This window comes from Saccostrea echinata, unplaced genomic scaffold (genome assembly GCF_033153115.1).
Source record: "Saccostrea echinata isolate AGI-Se365-2 ecotype Australia unplaced genomic scaffold, CSIRO_AGI_Sech_v1 ptg000001l, whole genome shotgun sequence".
Taxonomy (NCBI): Eukaryota; Metazoa; Mollusca; class Bivalvia; order Ostreida; family Ostreidae; genus Saccostrea; species Saccostrea echinata.
Window position 1 is genome coordinate 30152730 of NW_026889750.1, and position 24418 is coordinate 30177147.

The following is a 24418-nucleotide window of genomic DNA, read 5'->3' on the forward strand; positions in this document are numbered from 1 at the left end:
ATTTTCAGTATTTAAAAAAGGGAAATAATTGTGTCTTTACTTTTAGTTATTTATTTACTTTAAAAAGTCAAGCAGGCCTATGGAAGACTAACTTCTGTGGAATTACAGGTGGACGAATGCGGTCACTTTATTATCATGATGTAGATTTTGAATTTAATGGCTGGAGGTAAATATAAAATTTACAGCTAATTCAAAATTAACAGCATGATATTATACAAAACATAAATGTCGAGAATTTCAATTTTCGAACATTGTTTTTGGCTGCTAATATTAAAATGAAAAAAACGACACCTTGAAAATTTATAATCTGAATGTTATTTTGTGTTAATTTAAATTTCATTTTCCCCTCCACCGCCAAATATCTTTGAATATAAACCAATCGGGTCTTGTAGTACACAAATGATTTAATAACTATTCCATGTCACTCAATAATTTCTGTATAACTTTACGAAAACAACTATGATTCTTTTTATGCATGGTTATTCTTAGCGTTCAACATTCAGAAAATATTAATAAACAATTATATGATTTAATGTTGATTTAATATTGCTCCCTACAGTCAATATATCTAAATTAACTGAATATGAAATGCAGTATGTGAAATGTTCTATCACTATGGAAGTCAATGCAGCTTCTGTGTGTGATTGTCAGTCACTGATGGAGGACTGATTTAGATTGTCATTTCTGATCTGTGAATTCAGATTTACATGTAGTTGTATTAAATAGAAATCAAATTTAGAAATTTGTGTATCACAATTTAGGACTAGATTTGGGACTGGCAGTTTTGTCTTTCTGTGACTTTGGCACGTCATAGACGCTCTGAACAGCTGAGGGGATCAGCGGGGGTCTGTCATACGTCGCCTGACCGGGAAACGCCCTTTGGCTGGAAGGAGGAGGTACATCGTACGTTCCCTGACTCGCGGCTCTAGGTGCATCATAGTCGTTTAGCGGCACGTTGCTTCCTGGAACGTCATATGTTTCCTGAGCTCCGTCTGTTTGATCGTGAGATGGCGGGACGTCGTACGTTTCTTGTGCCGCTGCAATTTGACTTTGTGATTTCGGAACGTCGTACGTTTCCTGTGGGTCCATTTTCTTATGACTTGGTGGTACATCATAGGGTACCTCGGGTCCTTTCTGGTCTTTGTTTAATTTCTTTTTTCTCAAACTTACTTCTTGATATGGTAACAATCTAAGACCTATCGGATTCTTGTTTTTAGGTCTCGGAGAATTTAAATGATCGTATTCTCCCTCTGTTAAGGGCATATAGACATTATCATTTGGCAGATGGCGGGGCAGTGTAGATGACTTGTTGGTTTGCTCGGTGTTTTTCTTTTTTGTCTTATTAACAGTGGAGTAACCGTATTTTCCCCCTCGTTTGACACCAACTTGAGGCTTTGGTTCATCCACAACGGAGAAAGCCTGTGTTTCGGAATAATGATCTGTGGAACCTGCTTCTGCGTAATGCTGTGAAGCATCGTCTGTAACCGTTGTATGTGTATTTCTTGTTAGTGGAGTCTCTGCCTCGGCGTAAAGCGCAGACATCACCGGCTCCCTGGTCTCCGGGGCGCTTGTAGTCAGTGGGATGCTGGGTTGCGTGTTTTGTTGGCTTTTCTGCTTGGTCGTGGATTTTTCTGACTGTCTCTGTCTCCGCAATGGGACTCTCTTTGTAAAGCTAATGAAAATAAATCATAGTTCAGCAGAGGTTAAAAGAATTAATGTACATGTAATCAGTATTACTTAAAATTCCAAAGGAAATGTACATAAATTGTATTTGGATGCAGATTCTGAAACTTTTAAAACAACATATAGAAAACGATGTTTAAATTAAAATATGGCTTATTTGCCGTCATTACTTTTTAATACATGACTTGATGTGTTTGCTCACAGTTTAATTGGTCTATTCATGTTGAGAACCACGTAAATGAAAGTGACTTTGTGGTCTAATAAAGTATTTACATGTATACTCTCAGTTATTTTATTTTACTTTTACACGATTTCATCCTGTTTTCTGTCTGACAGCGGATACAGACCTGAGTTTGACCACCATAATGGCGAGTCCGGTGACTGCAATAATCAGAAGGCCAAGCACCCCAATCAGCGCCATGGACATAACTGTCAAACCATTGTCTGTCAACAAACTAAATGGTTAGCATGCTTTTCTATGTGGATTAAATTTGAACTGATAATTATGTAAATTTATTTGATTTATCCTTTCTCTGGTACTTTTACAATAAATTAGATATACTAATATTATTGAATTCTCTGCCTTTAATACATACCTTGCTGTGATTGGGCGAGGGCTAAAATTAGAAAGGAAACACTTTATGTTTTTGATGTTTTTGGAGTGGAAATTTTGTATCCATGCAAGAATATGTGGATTAAGATATATAAAACTTACAATGAACATAAAACAAAAAATTAAAGGAAATGCCTTACCTGTCGGGATAATCAATAAAACTGATGTCAATACAAACACAATATTCATATTCCGTACTAAATAATTAATGTGATGGTAAATGTGGAGGACAGCCCCATCGGAAGTAATAACTGCGTGTGATTAATGGAGGGAGGATATCCTCAAATCACGGATCTTTTGTAACCATGAATTTAACGTCAGAGAGGGAAACAGCCAAACGTGGTGGCGGATCTTAGACTATAACGGCCCTAAACACAAAAAATATTTCTCAAACGGATTTTTTTTTTTTAAATCAAAAGAAAAAAAAGATTCCATGCATTTCATGCATTACTCGTAAGTTCATAAGAACAATTTTATGGACTGGAAATTTAAATTTATCTATATATTAACTCTAAAATATTATGGACATTTCAGATTCAGAATAAAAAAAATAGCGGTTAGAGTTGATTTCCATGTAAACCGTCTTACATGTTATTAACATAAGGGTGTGATGGCAAATAAGCAATGGACTATAATTTCAATGAAATTTATTTATACATAGGTGTTTCTTCTATTATTACAAACAATTAAAAATAAAATAAAATAAAATAAAATAAAATAAAATAAAATAAAATAAAATAAAATAAAATAAAATAAAATAAAATAAAATAAAATAAAATAAATAAATAAATAAATAAATAAATAAATCCTTGGGCAGCTTGTATATATGAAGAAAAGTCATACATTAGAATATATCTCATATCTAAACACACACACGCACACATTAATTATGTTTACTTCTTTTTCATTCTTACATATCTTAAAAAAAAAGATCAACATGTAAGTCACAAAAGTTTTTGATAAATTATATCATTGTTCAAAACGGATTGCTGAAGCAAGGTGAGGCCCCTTCTTCAATTTTTGATTCTAAATATTAACTTTTTATTTTTTTTTAAAAAAATACGAAAAATATCTAATTCTTAGTTTTCAATACATTTTTCTTAGTTTAATTGCAATTCAACAAAAATAGTATTTATATTACTCCGTAAAATGAGAATCAAATCATATTCATCCCATGTCCCAAAATTTGAAGTTGTTCTTCAAAATATGTTTCGATCGATTATAAATACTCTGTCTAAAGTATTACGATAAAATTTCATACAGTAAATTTTCGAAGAACCTAGTAATAAACTTTTTTTTATATACCCCTTTGGGCACTCAGTCCATGAACCAATGAAAATTCGCGTTACAAAGGTTTTCCGTTTAACATATTAGGCTACATTAAAGCAATTCAACCTCAAATTAATGAAAATCATCGATAATTTCTTTTTTTATTTTTTGGATGATATGCACTCGTCCCTTTTGTCAAACAAACGGGCTTAATTTGTATTTTGTTTAGTTTCAGTCCACATAAAATGATTCACCTTGCGGAGCCCCTTTACCTATAATAAATATTCATAGTTTACAGGAATATCTCGGCAGCCATTTTGATGGAAGACATTTGCAATATACAGAAATAGCAATAGGGACTAATAATCAACATTATCAAAACAATGTGAAGGTATGAGTAATTATATAATTCCAAAATCAATGGTGTAAAGCTTGTTTAAAATGAATAATAGTGTTTTAATGTTTTTTATATATTTGAAACTATCATTTTTAAACGATGAAATACTGAAAAAGTGAAAGAAAAATCGAATCGATTTTGAAGTGAAATACGAAATAAAATTTAAAAGTAAGGATTGATATACCTCGTTTGACTTTTAAGATATATGGATTTTGTAATTCATTGCAAATATCTTTAGAATTTAATCACAACTTTAAATTAAATACAACTTCCGGTAGCAATGTTTACATTGTCATATTGGACATGTGAAAGTGTGAATACTGTAAGAAACATTTCTGTTATGCATATTTTTCTCTTACATTCTATACATATACTAATTTACGCGAATACAGATCTGCAAAATGAATAAAATAAATCTGATATTCTACGTTTTCTTTTGAAGCAGAGGAAATTCTAGTTGCAGCGTAGAATCGTTCATACCAATCCCTACCCCAAAATCAATAATTCTCTCGTAGTATACACATACACCATTGGATATAAATCATGACTATAGATATTTATATCTTTATAGATGCTGTTTTTAAAGATTTTTTTATAATATGATAATTACTGAATATTATTTTATTCCATGTAACTTGTAATGCAGTGCAGTATAATAAAATTTGCTCAGTACAGTATATTACAGATGGGTTAGATACAATAAAAGCATTAAGGGGATGCAAAGTATTGCTCAATTTTTGTCAAATCCAGATGGAATTACACTTGTCAAAATGCCATTTAATCAAGTTTTATTAATATCATGATTATAGTTTGGCTATGTTTATTTCCAATTTGGAGAACAAAATTTGGAATGTTTATTATCATAAATCTTTGCAAGCTGAGATGTAAAGTTTATCAGAAACTGACAGTTCTTCAGTTCCATTGTGTCTTGTTTTTGCAGAGTTAGTAACACAGTTCAGGGCCCTCCATTGTGGAGATAATGTATGAAGGTAAAAACATTCATTACACCTCGGGAGCTGATCACAAACCTCTATGTTCATTCAGTGCCAAAATATGTAATCAGCACCGCCTCAATGGATATGGTTTCTGTGTGCGCCACATTTTGGAGGATCCTACGGCACCATTCAGGCGGTGTGCATATGTGGCCAAGTCCAGCAAACAAATGTGTACTCAGGCAATCCCATTACATGAAAAACGAGAGTAAGTTAGTTAATATGTTGAATGCATAAATACTCAGTGTAGTATACAATTAAGATTGAGCAAAATTTCATGGTATTGATGTGTTTTTAAAATTAAAGTAGGCAGCTGAAAGTAAGTAAACCGATTCTTAACATTTTGAAGTGTTTAAGGTAGTGCTTTGACATATTTAGCATTGAGTTGATAAAGTGAATCACATACAACTTCGAAATTTTAATGGATGTTATTTGCCCTACAGATATTGTAACAACCACATGCAAGTTCTGGGAATGCTTCCAAAGAAGGAGAAAAAACAGAAGCCTCCCAAAACAACAGTGCAACACCTACCAACAGTCCCTAGAGATAAGCTACCATTCAAAGACAGGGTCTCTAGATTCAACTCAAGCAAACTTAATTCTTCTCTGCCTGGAAATGATCTCAGAAGATTGAGTAAAGTTCTAAAAAGTGATGTATTTAATGCGCAGACTGAGGATGTAGATGATCCTTATGCTTTTACTGATCCCGGTGGTGAGGAGAAAACAATTACCACAGTCAATACACTTCTTCCTTCGTCCAGCCCCTACCATGAGCCCCCTCTGTCAGTCGGATCTCAGGGTTCACATGGTTCCAAGTCCCCAGGAGATGGTGGTATGGGGGTATCCTCCATTGCTAAGCTCTATCCAGAGCTTGCAGAAAAATTGGAGAAAATTAAACCAAAGTTTGACACAGGAAGCAAGGCCAAGGAGAAGGGAAAGGCCAAAAGTTCTCGTACAATGAATAGATTACAAACCAAAATTGCTCAGAACAGAATCAAAGATAAATTAAAACGAAACCAAGAATCAAATTCTCAGTCACAATCTCCATGCTACAATTTCAATAACTCATCTGCATCAAGTGCTGTTAACCATTATGATTTCATTGATAGAACGGTGCCAAGTAGTTCCAATGAAGCTTCACCACGCCAGCAAACACAAGGAATTTTAAATTCAAGTAGTCATAAAAGAAACTCTGTGAACTCGCTACCTGTGTATTTAATGCCCCATGGAGTTAATAGTCTACCAGAAACACCAACAAATTTCAGTCTCCCGGGACAAGGATTTCTCCCTCATGGAATCCCCCATGGGATGCCTCTGGAATTGTTGCCTGGAATGCCTAACTCAGTGCCAAAACTACCACAAAACTTATTCAGCTCTGAGATGGTTATGGGTCTTAGTAGTTTTCCAATTCCACAGGAACCAGTACATAATCATGTAGGGTCAACATCGCTACCTCTCAGTTCAACTGTTGCTCATTTGTCCACTCAAAATTCTGTGAAAGATAATATATCATCATTGGCAGGGGAAGCTCTAAAACAGAAAAATGTTCAGGAAAAGGAGAAATATAGTACCTTAATACCAAGTAAACAACAACCCCCACCTGTTCCCCCACCCCCATCTTACTCCCAGTCCATAGCTTCTGGGTATTCCCCCTCCATTAAGACCACAGCCGAAATTAAAACTGAGACCCAGTCGGTATCTGGTGTAACACACAAAGACATCCCTCCACCCCCTCCATATGAAAGTAAGCCAGCAAAAACTAACAAATCTAAGATTTCTACACATGCTCTCTTTGGATCCAATGTAATAAACAATCTACCATCATCAGCCATAACAAGACCTCATAAGTTTAAGATGGAATGTGATGACACTGTGTTAAAGAAAAAATTTAAGAAAGATGAAGTTGTGAACTACTACAAAGATATTGTGAACCAGAAGAAAGAAAAACATGATCTTGTTGGTGCAGGTAGAAAACCATAGTTATATTTGAGGGCAGTTGAAAATACATATCACGTATCAGCATAAAGAAATTGAATTTGTTAACATCACTTTGTGCATTTTCTGTATTTTGCATTTTAGTATATTTTATTGAATTTAACTTGCATTTAGCCATGGTTACTGTTATATTTATTTTTGGAAGTATAAAAAACGTTATTAGCAAATGAAAATTTCTTCAAGTTGCATTATGTGTATAATTTTTCAGGTTTTGATTCCTTGGAAGAAACCAGCGACTCTGACAGTGAAGAAATATTGTCATGGCAACCAGACTGGTTCTCCCCTTCTTCAGATGAGGAGATGCCTGAGGATGAAGAAGAGTAAGTACATGTGAACTTAGGGCTGGTCCACTGTTGTTTAAGTTGATAAGGATCAATTTTATCCCTGTGTAACTTAAATTATGTCCACACTGCAGTTCTACTTATTGTAGGTCAACTTACATTACCTTATGAAATTAATGTAACAATTCACTGTCAATCCAGGATTAGACATGGTTATGGGTTTATTTTTCCAGTGTGGATGTGATGCGAGTTAACTCACAGTTACCTTATTTCAAGTTGACTGTATTGATGACTGGCTGTTGGTATGCCAGTGCAAGTTTTCTGTACTTCCTACTGTGCATTTCTCAATGAAAATATTAAGAAAGTCTGAATTGAAGTACAAGAATCTTATATTACTTCTTCCTTGTTATTGTCATCTACTTATGATTAAGAATAAAATCAAAAGGGGAAGAGAATAAAACTTCATACATGAATGTTATGTGGTAAATGATATAGCTAATATGGTTTCATTTGTATAGGATCTCTATTTTGAAACAGAATACCGTGGAATCATTTTAATTCATGGGAATTAATGTTCAAGGGCAATCAAAATATTCATTCATCTGGATACAATTTTTTGGTTATTTTTTAAATACAGAGGATTCAATAATTTGATGTGTAAACAGATTTGTCTTTCATAGGTATGTAAATTCATTGGTTAGGGGGAACGAAATCCATGAACAATATTAGTCCCCCACAAATGATGATGAGTCCACAGTACATGTACAAAGTTCTACATAATATTACTAGTCATACATATATAAAATTAATATATTTTACCTTTCTCAGGGCTGCAGACATTCTAAGGACAACAAAACTTGCCCTGTTGAGGGCTCGGTATAGGAGGAGGTGCTTTCAGTACAGGAAGTCACACAAGACCAACCATTCTCATCAAAAGTCTAAAAATAGTACAACGCTTGCCCTTATAAAAGCCTCTAGGGAAGGACCCAGGGAAATGGTAGCTGTTGTTAAAGAAATGATGCATCAGCAGGATAAAATTATTGACAGGTATGATTTTATTTTTATGAATTTTATTTTCATGAATCGTCAAACATTACCAAGAATAGCCATTTTCAATGAATTACTAAATTTTCATATGCAGTGTACATATACATGTAGTATTAAATAAATTGAATAACAATTACTATTAAAATGCACATTGACAAAACGTAATGAATACATATACCAGGACTTAAATATTCAACAAGAAGCAAAAAGTTATTGTAACAAACAGAGGGTATCCAGGACGTTTCTATTAACTAGTGATTGACTCTTCCACCAATGCTTACTTAGACTTGATAATGTTGGTACATATCGCTGTCTGATACTTGAAGTGTACTGAGTCGCCCCTGTTATCAACTGACTTCTACTCACAAAACAGCTGTCTTTTATAGGCAAATGTTGCTTAAATGCCAAGTGCTCATAACACTATGAGCGATATCTAAGTTAGCACCTTTAGCCCCTAAAAACCACTTATTAATGTTGTACCCATATGAAACATTTAATATAACATTTTGTCATTATATTAATTAAGTTCAATTTTTAATCAGTAATTTTTAATTTCTTTTTGTAGTTGTAACACGTCAGGTTCAGCGTCTGTTTTATTATGTATTTACAAATATACGGTTTGTAACAATACACTGTTATATTGTACAGAGAAGTATTCCACAAGAATTACAGGAGTCATTTCTTATTGATAAGAATATTTACAATGTACAGGTTCAAAAAGCGGGGATTAGAAAGAAGACAATGTTGTTACAAGCCTGAGGATGAAGAGCAGTGTAAAAATCCTGTCCTTCCCTACACCAATCACTGTCTGTCTCGTATCCTTGACAATTGCACATTATTATCATTGTAGTATACATTTCCAAATAATTAAAATATAGTTATCACTATCAATATAGTATGGGTATGTATACATTTCAGATTAAATGATATGTAGTATAAAGTCTTCATTTAAGGAATAACTGTCTAATTTTTTGGATTCATGATGTGATCAATCAAGTGGCTTGCGTGATAATTTGCATAAATGCCGAAGGCGTTTATGCATAAAATTATCACGCAAGCCAATCGATTGATCATCGTCATGAATCCAAAAAATCTGACAGTTATTCCTTATATTTACAAGCTCCTGATTCTGCAAATTCCCGTGCTAATAACCCCGCTTCTCTCTCTATTTGTCCCGCCCCGCACGTGATTTTTTTTAACCGCGCCTATCGATGAACCAGTAGATTTATGTAGAAATAGAGTATTTTTACAATTTGTAATTTTATCTCAGACAAAGACATTGGAAATGTAAATATTAATGAGTATATGTAAAAGTTCATATTTTAAGGAGTTTCCTGAGGTTTATTGAATTTTTATTTTACACAAAATTGCAATGCTGAATACCTGTTTATAATATAATTATTAATAGATTTTTGATAAAAAAAAAATTATATATTGTTACTTGAGACTATAACACATCAATCTGAGCTGACACTTGTTTCTGTTTGGTTTATCCTTAATGAATGTGAAGATATTATGTATAACGTGGACCAGCAATTGTTTGACTACTGCACGGCTAAGTTCGCTGACAACACCCAGTGTTGTACACCAGTGTTTGACATACGCCATGAACTTCCACTGTGTATGGAACATGCTATGAAAGCTGTGAGTATTATTAACTTTAAAAAATGTAAACCAGTTTTTAATTGTGTTTTGTGACCTCACTTTATGCAGAATAGTAAGTAGTAATGAGAATTCCAGATTTGAAATTTTACATTTTATGCTTACAGGATAATTACTTCAAGGACCAGGATTCCGAGTCCAAACAGAAGCGTATCAGGAAGAAGACCAAGCCTTCAGCCCTGACCAGACCACCACGAAAAGGAAAGAAGAAAAAGAATGCTCGTAAACCACCCAGGCCTCAGAAACCCTCTCCTCCAAGTGAACCCACCGGAATAACTGGTAAAATCCTTATTGTCATGTTGAAGTTCACTTAGTATATACCAGTTGTCAAGTTGTTCCAAAAGGAATTTTTCAAGAACAAAATTTTTGAGAAAATGGTGAAATTTGTATCTGTAAAATTTGATATCATTAACCATTTTACAAAGTCAAGGAGCATTGCATGGTATTTAAATTTTGGAATGCATTTCTGTCATACTGAAGAAGTTTATACATGTACCTGAATATTTATACATGTAGATGATTTAATATTTTTGCAAAGACTCTTCATTAAAATTAGATTCTTTATAATATTTAGCAAAGGAACTGTTATTTCAAATGATAATAATGATAAACTTGTAATCATGAAAATCACAATATTTAGTCCCTAGTCACTTTTGATAAAAACAAAAGAATTTCCCCTCCAAGTAAGTAGTTCATTTTATATATGCTTGTTTCCATCAGGTTGTACAAAAGCATCCCCAAGAATTAGGACAGAACTTTTAAAATCCTCTTGTCACCTTGACTGAAATACTACGATACAAATGTAACATGTATGAAACAATTTTAGGAATGCCAGTAGCAGTTACACCCAAAGTCACAGAGCCCCCTCCAGTTCCACCTAACGGTGGTGAAACCAAACAGTACATCACACCACAGCCAGAGGAATCCATAAAGAACACTGTGTCACCCGTGACGGTGCCCCCCAAACCCCAGAACAGTCCCCCAGTAGCTGCAATGGGAGGAATACAAGTACAAGTAAAGACTAGACAGGAGAAAAACTCACTGACAGAGCTGTCTGAGAACATGCTGGGTGGAGTGGACAACTTTAATACAGGTTTGTAGTGCTGGAGAGCTCAGACTGAACATATTGTTAATTTGAAAATAAAAAGATTTCATTTACGTGAAGATTTTAGGTTCTGTTTTCATTAAAAAAGCATTTACAGTATATTTGATACAGAATTGATGTAATCTAAGATTTTGAATTTTAATCAACATTGTACATGTATTAATGTGACATATAAAAATGTAAATAACAGATCTAACAGGCAAACTCTCCATATGATTTTCAGAAGATATTATGTTGGTTTATCTTTGTAGAATTGCCATTGGAACAAGCCTCTAAACTTCTTGAAGAACCAGATTTCCAAGATGTCTTTAATAAACTGCCAGATGAAGCATTCAATTTATTTGGTAAGGAGTTAGATTCAGAAGAAAGCTGTGAAACAGATGTTTTTAAGATTTGTTATGTTTAATGTATTATTTTAAAAAAAATATTTCTTTTACATGCATGATTGTTTATAACTTAAAGTTAGATTTGCTGTTATTTTTAATTTCATGTTGACTTGTATATTACAGGTAAAAATGGAGACTTTAATCCTACCAGTGAAGAATTTGAGGAACTTGAAAGGCATCTGGCAGCTGCTAATATGGATGTTTCAAATGCTCAAAAGACGTTTGAAAACTTTGATCTAGATTTAGATGAAGAACAACTTAAACAGATTCTGTTTGGTTCTGGGAACAGCTCGACCAACTCTGGGCCAATGGGTGGTCTTAACAACAGAGAGGACCAAGAAAGCATCAATGCAATTGCTAGAAGTTTATCAGCTTCTGAGCAGTTGCTTCCAAAGACAACTGTGTCAGAAACCAATATTCCATTTTCTGGTGCTAATGTTAACTCTTACCAAACTACAGGTGTTACGTACCCCCAGATACCTGGTCAGGTACTGACTACTAATAAGACTGTTACTCAAAGTAGCATTATGTACACAAACAATTCACAGTACTCACAGTTTCAGACCCCTCCAAGCTATGCTGCCACTCAGGCTATGAACAATCCTACGCCTCCAGCATATGTTGCTAGTCAGGCACTGGTGAATCAGACTCCCACAAATTATGTCATTAGTCAACCTATGGTCAATCAAACACCACCAAATTATGTTGCCTCTCAAGCTTTGCCAAATCATTCATACCCTCAGCATATTACTTTAGGATCCTCACAAGTACAACCAGTTGGAACTCATTCTAACATTTCTGAGATGATTCAGCAGGGGTCTATCACATCTCCCACATCTGATGTCAAACAACAAAAAGTTGCACCGTCAAACAAAGTGGTTTTGAACCAGTTACCAGAGCTAGCCACCAAGACCCAGGGACTCCCTGTTTCGATGCAGGGTTCCTTACCGATGACCCAGACTCCTTGGCCAATCACCTCCGGGCAGGTCCCACCATATCAGAATGGTTATCCAATGCATGGGATGTATCTTCAGGGAACAAATGATATGATGACAAACTTGAAGTATAACATGAATGCTCAACATACAGACCGTGTGAATCAAGTGGGGGAGGGAGTAGCATCATCTCACCATGTGACACACCCTCCTGGGGGGACATTACAGGGGATTCCGGGGTTTGGTCACCAGCAGTTTGCTAAATCTTTTACGGCATCCAGTGGCAATGGCTCCTAGTACTGACCAAGTAGTCGTTAGTTTTCTTATTTATGAATAAACTATTAGGTTTTGTTCCTTTGACTGGAGTGCAGGTAATATAAGTCAGTTTTAATTCTTTTTATATAAAAATATTTTTAAGATTTATATTTTTCTTTGGGAAAATTATTCATCATTGAAGGCTTGGTTTATGTAGGTACATGTTTATGTATAATGTTTACCAATGAATTTAGAGATCTGACTGTTTTGTGATACTGTTTCAAGTACTTGTGTTGTAATACATGTATATAATGTGATTTCATTGTTTGTGCCATTCCATAGATTTCATAGTTTTATATGTATATCCTCATCTTTGTAAATGTAGATGTAGACCTCGTTTTATAAAACTGTTTTGCATTTGAACACAAAAGTAAGGACATAATACTAATATTTTAAGAATTTTCATTTGAGTTTAAACACAAATGTTTTGTTTATAGAATTACAACTGCTTATGTGAGAGAGGCAAACATTAATAATGTTTATTATATAATTTGAAATTGCATCCCAAAATATACATTATGTAAAGATTGCATTTTAGTATAAAAAGCATCAAAATATTTTATATTGAGGACACACATTTGTACGATACCATAGATATTCATTCATTATTAACTACTATTAATTTATTTTTGCTGCAAGTGTGTATACTATGCTGATGAAAACATATATTGCTAAAGTTAAAGTTTAGAGAACTTACAGAAATTTTGAGAAATATTCTACAGAGTATTGTTTTGTTATTATTGTTTGTTATCAAGAAATTATGTATTACAAGATGAAATTCTAGACGTACATGTATATTGCATGTTTATATAGTATTTCTGTTGTTGTTTTCGTTTTGTTGTAGTGGGTTATTGTATAAAGGTATATGAAATTTTTCAAAAAGTGAATCGGGTCATCAAAACAGGGATTAATTTAAAACCATTATTTACTCTGCTCTAAATGTGCGTATATTCTAGCTTATATATTTAAATACTGTATATTAATCAAATAGAGGCAGCTCTTCTTTGTTATAGAATGGTTGTAATGTTAACATTACATTGTATTTATCACATTTGGATAGTAACGTCATGATAAGACAAGTACGTTATTATAGTTAACAGACACATTAAGTACAGCCGTGTAGACAGTATTTTATAGAAGATGTAATTGCAATTAATAAGACTTGCTGTTGTGTGTGCATTCAAGTTTTCAAAGGCTATAATGTTTAAATATGGTAGGCACCGCAGAATTCAAAACTTTAAACAATATACTTTTCCCCAAATTCTAGATTTATTTGAAACTCTGTGGAGAGTTCTTTGTAAAAAGAAAAATCCACATGCAGGCTTATATATATATATATATATATATATATATATATATATATATATATATATATATATATATATATATATATATATATATATATATATATAAAGAAGAAAGAACTCATTTAATATTTAGTCCTCTCTTTCCATCGATACTCCGATAAGAGAGATAACTCTATCTGATATAAATGACTAATATTTCTTTTATATATAAAATGTCAAGTTAACTGGCCATTTCTGTCAAATTTTGCCTCAGAAGGTATGCTGTAATTGTGTGCATTTTAATTATAAATTAGATCTCCTTTTGAAAATCACATGTGTAAACGAAAAATTTGTATGACTGCACTGAAGGATAACGATCATTAATCACTATAATAGGGTAGTATTTAAAAGTTTGATATCAAATCATGTGTGCAATCTAAAGTACCTGATATACAGTATGTCCATATACCTGTAGTATTCATTTATCTCTCTTTTTTTTTTTTTTTTTTATAATTTTAAAGATTTTTATATGCAATTCAAGTTTTTTCGATTTTCTTATCATATTTGTGTCCAAAAAAACCCCTAAATCTTAGACGAGTAAGATGAATATTTCTAAAGAATTTATTGTTCAATATTGTTTCATTATTTGAGGGATTATTTCCATCAATGAGTCATATTATTTCTTTTATTTTTTGTGAGCACAGTTACTTTTTTTTTTAATAGAAAATCCAAAACTTGAATTTTGCAATTGTAATTTATGTTTCTGGGATATCAGCAATTTTTACACCATTTATCTCATTTTATGTACAAATGGAGTGCAATAGTAAGTGTGGTCACTTAGTGTACTCACTTTTTTTTGTTTCACAAGAAAATTCATCATTTTAAGAACAAATATATAATGGTAAAACATTTACTGATGGGAAAAAGAGCTTGCTTATACATGTAGTTTTACATATGCCTTTAGCATGTTTAGGCAGAGAAGCACTGGAAGGTTTGAATATAGGTATATGTGGAGTAATTTATTTGAAATGTGGAGAAACTTTTATATACAGGAAATTTAAAGTTATTGTTATTTGATAAAAATATTCTCAAGTTGAGTCAATATTTTGGACAATGATGAAAGAATTCAGGTTGCAGATGTAAGATTTATCCAGACTATACGTATATGTGGATGTAGTACTTTACAAGTGTGTTTCTTGGTAAAATATTTTCAGCTTTACAATGAAATTGTGATCAAATATACATCCACACTGTTTATAAGAGGTAGAGAATGCTAACAGTTGTGAAGAGGTATGTAATCAGTGCACTGGTTTCTGTTCATTTTCTAGTTCTTAGATCTCAGTTGATGTCTTTAATTTTTATGCCCCCGGATCAAAAGATCCAGGGGGTATATTGTTTTTGTCCTGTCTGTCTGTTTGTCCGTTTGTCTGTCTGTCTGTTGTCAACTTTAACCTTGCCCATAACTTTTGATTGGTTGGAGCTATGACTTTCATATTTCACATGTGTATTCCTTGTGACAAGACCTTTCTTTGGGTACCATCATATTTGACCTTTTGACCTTGACCTTGGAGTTTGACCCACTTTTGCAAAAAATTTATGAGACTTTAACCTTGGCCATAACTTCAGAACAGTTGGTGCTTGGGGTTTCAAACTTCACATGTGTATTCTTTGTGACAAGGCCTTCCTTCGGATACCAACAACTTTGACCTTTTGACCTTGACCTTGGAGTTTGACCTACTTTTGAAAAACTTCAACCTTGGCCATAACTTTTGAACAGTTGGTGCTTAGGGTTTCAAACTTCACATGTGTATTCCTTGCGACAAGACCTTCCTTTGGATATCAATCACTTTGACCCTTTGACCTTGACCTAGGAGTTTGACCTACTTTTGAAAAACTTTAATCTTGGCCATAACTTTTGAATGGTTGATGCTAGGGCTTTCATACTTCACATATGTAATCCTTGTGACAAGACCTTCCTTTGGATACCAACCACCTTGACCCTTTGACCTTGACCTAGGAGTTTGACCTACTTTTGAAAAACTTTAACCTTGGCCATAACTTTTGAATGGTTGATGCTAGGGCTTTCATACTTCACATTAGTAATCCATGTGACAAGACCTTACTTTGGATACCAACCACTTTCACCCTTTGACCTTGACCTAGGAGTTTGACCTACTTTTGAAAAACTTTAACCTTGGCCATAACTTTTGAATGGTTGATGCTAGGGCTTTCATACTTCACATATGTAATCCTTGTGGCAAGATCTTCCTTTGGATACCAACCACTTTGACCTTGACCTTGACGTTTGACTTTTATTTAAAAAACTTTAACCTTGGCCATAACCTTTGAACAGTTGTATCTAGGTCTTTCAAATTTCACAGGTGTATTCCTGGAGACAAGACCTTTCTTTGGGTATCAACATTTTTTATCTTTTGGCCTGGATTTTGACTTGCATTTGAGAAACTTTAACCTTCACCATAAGCTGCCATACGGGGGCATCAGTGTTTCACAAACACATCTTGTTTTATTCCTATTTCTGTGTGACTGTTAGTATCTTTTGTTTGAACAATGTCAGAGTCTAAAGGTAGGCTGGTCAATTCAAAGAATGCCCTGTTGTGAAAATGTATAAAAGTGTATGGACTTATCAGCATGAAAAGTAGAGTGGAATTTGTCATCAATTTGACTTCTATATATGGATAGCATTCAATTAATATGAAGGAACAATACTGTAAACCAACTATAATTTACAACAACTTTTATTCACGATTTGGTTTGGAATCTATCTGCTAGTATTATTAATATCTGTGACTATGGAAATATTCTACATACATGTATTTAACACAAATAAATGGTCTGTGGCAAGGAGTACAGGTATTCGTGAGTAAAAGAAGGTTGTAAAACTCATACAAGTAGGTTTTTTGTGTGGACCTCAAAAATATCAGTACAAAAAAATCTTTAAAAAGGCTTTTCTCTTCACAAAAGTTATTTTCCTTTTTTTGAAAAATATCAGGCAACAGTAAATTTCTGTGTCATATGTATATTCTGAAAAAAAAAATTAAAATCCCTGAATTTTTTAGTCCTTTAAATTCTTGAGAAATTTAATGCACAAATTGAAAATTAAATGCACACCTTTACTTAAAGTGATTGAATTAATTCCAAACAGCAGGAAAAAACTACAGTGTTATATAATTGTCAGCTATTACCTGGTGAGTTAGATTTATTTAGTCCTTGGAGAGAATTCAATGTTAGATGTAAAATATTGCAATTTAAAACTTTGCTCACAAAATATTTTTTATTAGAAAAGTGAATGTACATGTATGTACTGAGTCATGTATATATGATACTGCAATTCTTGGAAAGAAACTGCATAATTAATGTGACGATTCAGAGTGTGCTATATTTTATTTTGATTTAGATTAGAATTTGTACATATCATTGTTAAAGATTATTCATATAAAATCATGCATGTTTTATTTTCAGTCATTCAACACATAAAGAAAATGAGCAAGGCCCCGCATTTTTCTTTTCTTTTTCTGCTTTGGAAATAGAAACAATGGGGATTTTTAGCCCCCCCTTTTATATTGTCCCTTTGTGATCTGAGGTGTTTCATGTGAAGGTGTTGAAATCAATGTGTATTGTATGAATGTTAAATATGAGTGAAGAATAATCTTGTTTTATTAAAGTTGTTATAAAGTTGTTGTAATTATATAAATTATAACATTATTGTGTTCAAAACATGACCTAAAAATCTAATAACAACTGTGAAATATCTGTAATTGTTGTTATTATTTATTTGCTGATATCTATAAATCAATCAGGGCAATTGTAGAGATTACTGTTCTAAAGGTGGATGTTTCATTAGAATTATCTATCAGATGGGTGATTCCTCTGTGTGGACTCATTAGGTGGGCAATTTTAATGTTTTGATTAATGTTTGGTGAGATGGCAGTTTTTATACATTGAAAACATGATAACATATAAAAGAATTAACCATCTGATCAGAACAGTAATTAGGATAAAACAACAATCCAGTTTGATCAGAACTTTTGGCAATGTATGGTGATGCTTATGGGCAGTCAAGACAAATTTGATTGCCAGAGACCAGAAAGCTCAGTTGGTAGAGAACACCTGACTAGTGATTCAGAGGGCCCATGTTCGAATCCTGGGCTGCTTCATCTTGTTGTTCTCCTCACTGGTTACATTTGGTGCCTTGCACAGGATGTGACAGGTGAAAGACCTGCAAGGGAAGAGCCAGGGTTGGTGTCTTCAGGAGGGAGATCGAATCCTAGTCTGCTTTATTCCATTTTTCTCCTTGCAGGTTACACTTACATGTATATCTAGATGAATGTTCTGATCAGATAGGGAGATTCTATACCCAGATCAATGTTAGTAATATAGGGTGATTCTATTTACAAGTACAGATCAATTTTGAAGTCAAATAGGTGATCTATATTCAGATCAATATTGGTCGTACAGGGTGATTCTGTTTACAGATCGATAATTTTGAAGTCAGAGAGGGTGATCTTACATCAGATCAATGTTAAAGTCAAATAATGTGATATTATATCCAGATCAATGCTGTAGTCAGATATCCAGATCAAGGCTCTAGTCAGATAGGGCAATTTTATTTAAGGAATAACTGTCTAATTTTTTGGATTCATGATGTGATCAATCGAGTGGCTTGCGTGATAATTTGCATAAACGCCTTCGGCGTTTATGCATAAAATTATCACGCAAGCCAATCGATTGATCATCGTCATGAATCCAAAAAATCTGACAGTTATTCCTTATATTTACATGCTCCTGATTCTGCAAATTCCCGTGCTAATAGCCCCGCTTCTGTCTCTATTTGTCCCGCCCTGCACGTGATTTTTTTTTAACCGCGCCTATCGATGAACCAGTAGATTTATGTAGAAATAAAGTATTTTTACATTTTGTAATTTTATCTCGGACAAAGACATTTGAAATGTAAATATATCCAGATCAATGTTAAAACAGATAGGGTTATCTATATCCAGATCAATGGACTAGTCAGAAAGGGTGATTCTATATCTAGATCAATGTTAAAACAGATTAGATGATCTTAATATCTTGTATTCAGATCAGTGATCTGATTAGAAAGGGTGATCTTCTATCTAGATCAATGCTCTAGTCAGATAGGGTGATTCTATATCCAGATCAATGTTCTAGTCAGAAAGGGTGATTCTATGGATCAGTGATTTGATCAGATAGGGTGATCTTATATCCAGATCAATGCTCTAGTGAGATAGGATGATATTATATTCAAATCAATGCTCTAGTCAGAAAGGGTGATTCTATGTCTAGATCTGGGTTAGTTATTCTCTTTACAGGTCAATTTTTAAGTCAGATAGTGTGATCTTGCATCCAGTTCAATGTAAAGTCTGATGGGTGATTTCATATCAAGATCAGTGATCTAATCACTTAGGGTGATCTATATTCAGTTCAATGTTAGTCATACAGGGTGTTTTTTTTACAGTTAAAATTTGAAGTTGGATAGCTATTACATCCAGATCAATGTTAAAGGTCAGATAGGGTAATCTTACATCCAGATCAATGTTAAAACAGATAGGGTGATCTATATTCAGATCAATGGACTAGTCTGATAGGGTGATTCTATACCCAGATCAATGATAAAATCAGATTAGTGATCTTATGTCCAGATCAGTGATCTGATCTGATAGGGTGATCTATATTCAGATCAATGAACTAGTCAGATAAGGGGATCCTAAACTTTAAACCAACCATTTTGTTACAAACAACTTTTATTTGTGATTTGTCAGTTTGAAAGCCATTCACAAAATTTTCAAGACTGAGGAAACATTCTACATACATACACAATAAAATAAATGGATAAATATTCACAAGTAAAAGGTCATGAAACATCATGGATATTTCTCCCATGTAACTGTATCCAGATCAATGATCTAGTCAGATGAGGGATCCTTTATTACCATAATGTTCTTATCAGATAGGGTGATTTTACTTCTAGATGTTAAAGCTACTAGACTGGTCCCTTCTACTTGAATCATCAGTTCACCTGTAAATTTAGTACGATTTTAACTTTAAAATACATGTAGATTCTTGATGGCAAATTTATAACCAAAGTTGGAATTCTAATTACAATCACTGAAATAGAGAAAGAAAGTTTAATTTTCATACTTTTATTAGTTGTCAGTAATCACAAAGAAGAATTTCCTCTTACTTGCACAAAAACGTTTACATTCATGATACATGTATCATTTGCTTCTGAGTAAAGGAATACTGATGATATCTTTTATTGAAATAAAAAGATCTATAGTGTATGTGCATAAATAATTTAAAACTCTATTTAACTTATATATACACACACACACACACACACACACATAATATATAATTCAAGGGGTGTGTTTGTGTGTAATTTTACAATTACGCTGTAAATACAAAATAATTGTTTTTCAACAAGTTGTATAGTACATCTGTAAAACCTAGTAAACCATTATTTACAATACAAACCATACATACAACACACACATTCAAAACACACAAATATCATCACAAAATGTTCAGCATTCTACTACATTGTCTTTCTTTCCTGCTAAAATCCTAGTCTCTCTCGCTCTGCTTTTTCTTGTAGCTCTACCATTCTTTCAGCTTCTTTCTTTTTATGTTCCTCAAGGAATTTAGGCTTATCAACTACAAAGTAAAGGCATTTTTTTTTTTATAAAACAGTTAAATGGCTTAGAATTTTAGAAAAAATTCTAAAAATTTGTTTTTCTTGAAACAATTGCTTATTTTATTGTAAACAGACACAAAGGTCTCCTCTTTTAACATTTTGAGCATAAGTTTACCTACATGAAGCAATAAAATATCAATGTATTTAGTTAACATATTTTTTATAGTATATTTTTCCCAATATATTACATACCTCTGACATAGCCAATCACACGCATTATTAAATATCCTGTCATGAAAACATAAGAAACATGTAATGCTCTAACTGATGTATGAAACAAGACATCATAAATTCTGTGTCTTGTCCATTTCTTGGGTGGTCCAATTCTTTTCATTTTTGTACCTCAAAGTCTCCTTTAAAAAAGAAATAAGCACATTTTAATGGATGTTGAAAAATGCCATTCAGTTGAACTCTTGTATCCTGAAAATCCATATCTGGAATACAATGGATATGTCAAAGTGAGTTGGAAAACCAAATCCTTTTTTTCTTTGTGTATCTTAACCACAATATCTCATATTCTCAGAATCTTAAAGTTTATCTCTTCCCCTTCGAGTTTGAGATAATGAGGTTTGACTGTATATCAAATCAATGTTCCAAGACTTACTTTATTATAGCATCCTCACAACAACAGAGTCCTGAGTCAACATCCTGAGTCAACACATTGTCGTTGGACTCCTGACAAATTTCATTGATATTCTGCGGGTTGGCTTCTTTTATTTTATTGAGAAGCACCGATCAGATCAGATCTTACATCAGTTGATATAAAACATACACAAAAACTACGCAGTTAACACCTCAATACATGTTACAGGCTGTTTCTCATTGAAAGGGTTAAATGTGATTGGCCGAGAGATAAGAAAAACAATCAAGATTTTTTTCCCCAAAAAGACATCACTGCAGTCAGCCTGTAGAATATCGAATGAAATTTGTTGGGGTCTAATGGCAATTTGTTGACTCAGGACCCCTGACGTTGTGAGGATGACTTTAAGGATACACCAAAGGCTTTTCTTAAGATTTTCAACAATTTTGAGATTTTTGGCTAAGAAAAAGAAGTTAATCACTGCTTTATAATGCACGTAAAATTCTTGGTAATTATGAAATGGTTTTCTAATTATTGAAAAATAATGAAACATAAACACTACCACATGTGAATGTTCCGTTATTGAAGCTTCTGATTTGATCTTTGACTACCTGCACATGAAAGACGCAATAAATCATTGTGACCACTTGGGGAATTCTTCATTAGGCACACAGAGGTTATCAGTAATTAAACTACAGGGACTCTAGATTTTGAGAGGGAGATCTAACAGATCACTGATGACCATAAAATAGGAGGTGGAGCATAGCTCTTGCCATTTTGCCAGGAAATCTTTCTGATTCAGAATTGAACCTATTTTACTTAATTAAAAGCATCTAAATACAGAAAAGAACCTCCCATTCTTGTGAATATGCATAGGAAATATGGCTAAGTGACAGGTAAAGCTGAATCTCCAAGGTGTCATATATTCCTAGCTTTGGCAGATTTTGTTGTGTAATGGGTTTTTGCCCTCTACTGTAAAGTAAGATCAGACAGTTTGTGGTATTATTTCAAAGGAATCAGCTCCCTTATTTATTGACCAATTTCTCTGAAAATTGGATGGTTGCTTCTCAAATGTGTGTTCACAAAACCATATCTCAGATTTTTGATATCTAGCTTAGTTTTGGAATTATTGAGGGAAATGTTAAATTAGGCCAATAAACTGGTAGCATTGAGGTGCAAATAGCTATAACTTTTGAATTAGAAGATTTATCAAAAATCTGAGATACAATTTTTAAGTTCAATCTTTAATCTACCTTGAGGCAAAATGACAACTTTGAGGAGTTAAATACAAAAAAGTTGATTTATAAAATATTCATGCACTAAAATTTACATTAATATTTAAATAATTTTTAAATAAGTTATTAATTAAAGTTTAAATTAAGATAATTAAATAGTAAATTATAAAAGCTTTCAAATGATATATACTTTCGTTACGTTCTCTTTGATAAGGAAAGAATTACATGCAAATTGAATTCTGGCATTTGGAAATCTTTGGTGTATCCTTAAAGGGTTTTTATCACGTATCTAAATTTCTTAAAAATGAAACACTATTACATTCTTGGAACATATAATTATCATTTAATTATTATATAATTTTGAAAACGCTATTTAAATTAAGACTGCATTTTGTGGTGCAGTTAAAGTTTGATTATCTTGAACACTGATATCTCTGACAAATACCATGGATATGTCGAAGTGATTTGGAAGTCCCAACCCCTTATTCTTTAAGTATTTTACCCTGGATATCTCGAATCCTCGGAAATTTCGGAGTTTTTTCTCGGTCCCATTGAGTTCCAGATAATGAGGTTTGACTTTGTGTAACAGGACAGTCCAACTATTACAAAGATCTTGACAAGCCCTTGTCAAGAAATATTTGCCTTCTTTAAATATAGTTTAGTTACCTCTAGTCCCTACTATAAGAATACAAAAGGGAGGAATCTAAAAATAGAAAATAGGCTACCACCAATTCTGATCAACTAGTTTCATAGTAGTATTTAAAGAAGGCAAATATTTCGTGACATGTCACATATTGCATCATTGAACAGGTCTGGTACAATCACTAGATTTAGCTACGTAGGTAGAATTACCTACCGTAGCTTTATTTACCTACCTCAGGTAGCTTTATTTAGCTATTTCAATCCAGTTCTTCACAGTTTTGCTTTTTATTTAATAAAGACAAAAAATCGCAAGTATATGACTATTAATATTTATACTAGGGATGTTTAAAAAAGCAATCTAAAGCAGAGATAGTTTATACATTGCTGCGTTTGAACACTTTTAAGCAAAAGACGTATTTCTATTGTTTGAGTAACTGTCCACCACCTTGTGTGCTGTGAGGCGTAGATAAGTATGATTACTTCACATTGTGTTGAATAATTACCAATCCATTATCATGTTAACCAGAACTGGTCTTCTTTGTTATATCATTCAAGAAGTAACTGTTAGGTCACAAATTAACTGTTGTATATAGCCCTAAAGCTTTCAGAACTTTGACTGCAATTGCGCAGAAAAAGACACATCTTCAAGAGTGATTTTTTCATGAATTGTTTTCAGATGAGTTTAAAGTTGAAAATTATCACTGCATCAAATTGTGATTTTCTGTACATCCTGAGAAAAATGATAATTCAAGAAAAAAGTTTGAATTGGTAGCTAAATAAAGCTACTTCAGGTAGGTAAATAAAGCTATGTAGGTAATTTAAGCTACGTAGCTAAATCTAGTGATTGTACCAGACCTGTTGAACTCATTTCGAATTGTCTCTTTAACTTTAAGCGTACCTTTTTTTAAAACAACAATTTCTTTCTGGAAAGCCAAAACTTTTAAAAGTTAATATAAGCAAATACTTACTGTAATTACACTGTCTGTGTATTTTCAACAAACTTACAAAAGTTATTTAATTAATTCTTACTGCAGAGATGCAAGCAGCAACTGAGCAAGGTGTTTATTACACAATAATCTATGTCATACGAACGCTTACACCCGGGTTTCAGAAATGCTTTGAAATATTTTGACTAAATAACGAAAATATACATCATGATATATTATAGATCTAGATCATTAATTAATGTCAACTTCTCGCATTACATTACGAAATAACGAAAAAATATTTAATTCATTTACAAAATATGAAAAAGCTAT

At 33.1% G+C, this 24418-nt stretch overlaps 2 protein-coding genes and 1 long non-coding RNA gene across 5 annotated transcripts; 1 reads left to right on the top strand and 2 right to left on the bottom strand.

The window, feature by feature from the left end:
* Positions 1–734: 734 nt before the first annotated feature.
* LOC133177296 (uncharacterized) lies at positions 735–2123 on the bottom strand. The gene is made up of 2 exons (XM_061312385.1): positions 2031–2123; positions 735–1672 (listed from the first exon to the last, which is right to left on the bottom strand). The coding sequence occupies exons 1-2, from the start codon at positions 2108–2110 to the stop codon at positions 751–753; spliced, it is 1002 nt and encodes a 333-aa protein (XP_061168369.1). The 5' UTR covers positions 2111–2123; the 3' UTR covers positions 735–750.
* Positions 2124–4906: 2783 nt separating this feature from the next.
* Positions 4907–13997, top strand: LOC133189272 (INO80 complex subunit D-like). The gene is made up of 10 exons (XM_061324678.1): positions 4907–5162; positions 5398–6920; positions 7158–7269; positions 8059–8277; positions 8989–9092; positions 9788–9921; positions 10047–10218; positions 10766–11032; positions 11296–11388; positions 11554–13997. The coding sequence occupies exons 1-10, from the start codon at positions 4942–4944 to the stop codon at positions 12660–12662; spliced, it is 3954 nt and encodes a 1317-aa protein (XP_061180662.1). The 5' UTR covers positions 4907–4941; the 3' UTR covers positions 12663–13997.
* Positions 13998–20132: 6135 nt separating this feature from the next.
* On the bottom strand, positions 20133–24218 carry LOC133177408 (uncharacterized). Of its 3 annotated transcripts, none has more exons than XR_009719723.1 (3): positions 24128–24218; positions 20895–21055; positions 20133–20662 (listed from the first exon to the last, which is right to left on the bottom strand). It is a non-coding gene; the product is annotated as an uncharacterized LOC133177408 (long non-coding RNA). The 3 variants fall into 3 exon arrangements; XR_009719763.1 differs by lacking the exon at positions 24128–24218 and adding an exon at positions 23020–23038; XR_009719696.1 differs by lacking the exon at positions 24128–24218 and having other exon boundaries at positions 20895–21239.
* Between the last annotated feature and the right edge of the window lie 200 nt (positions 24219–24418).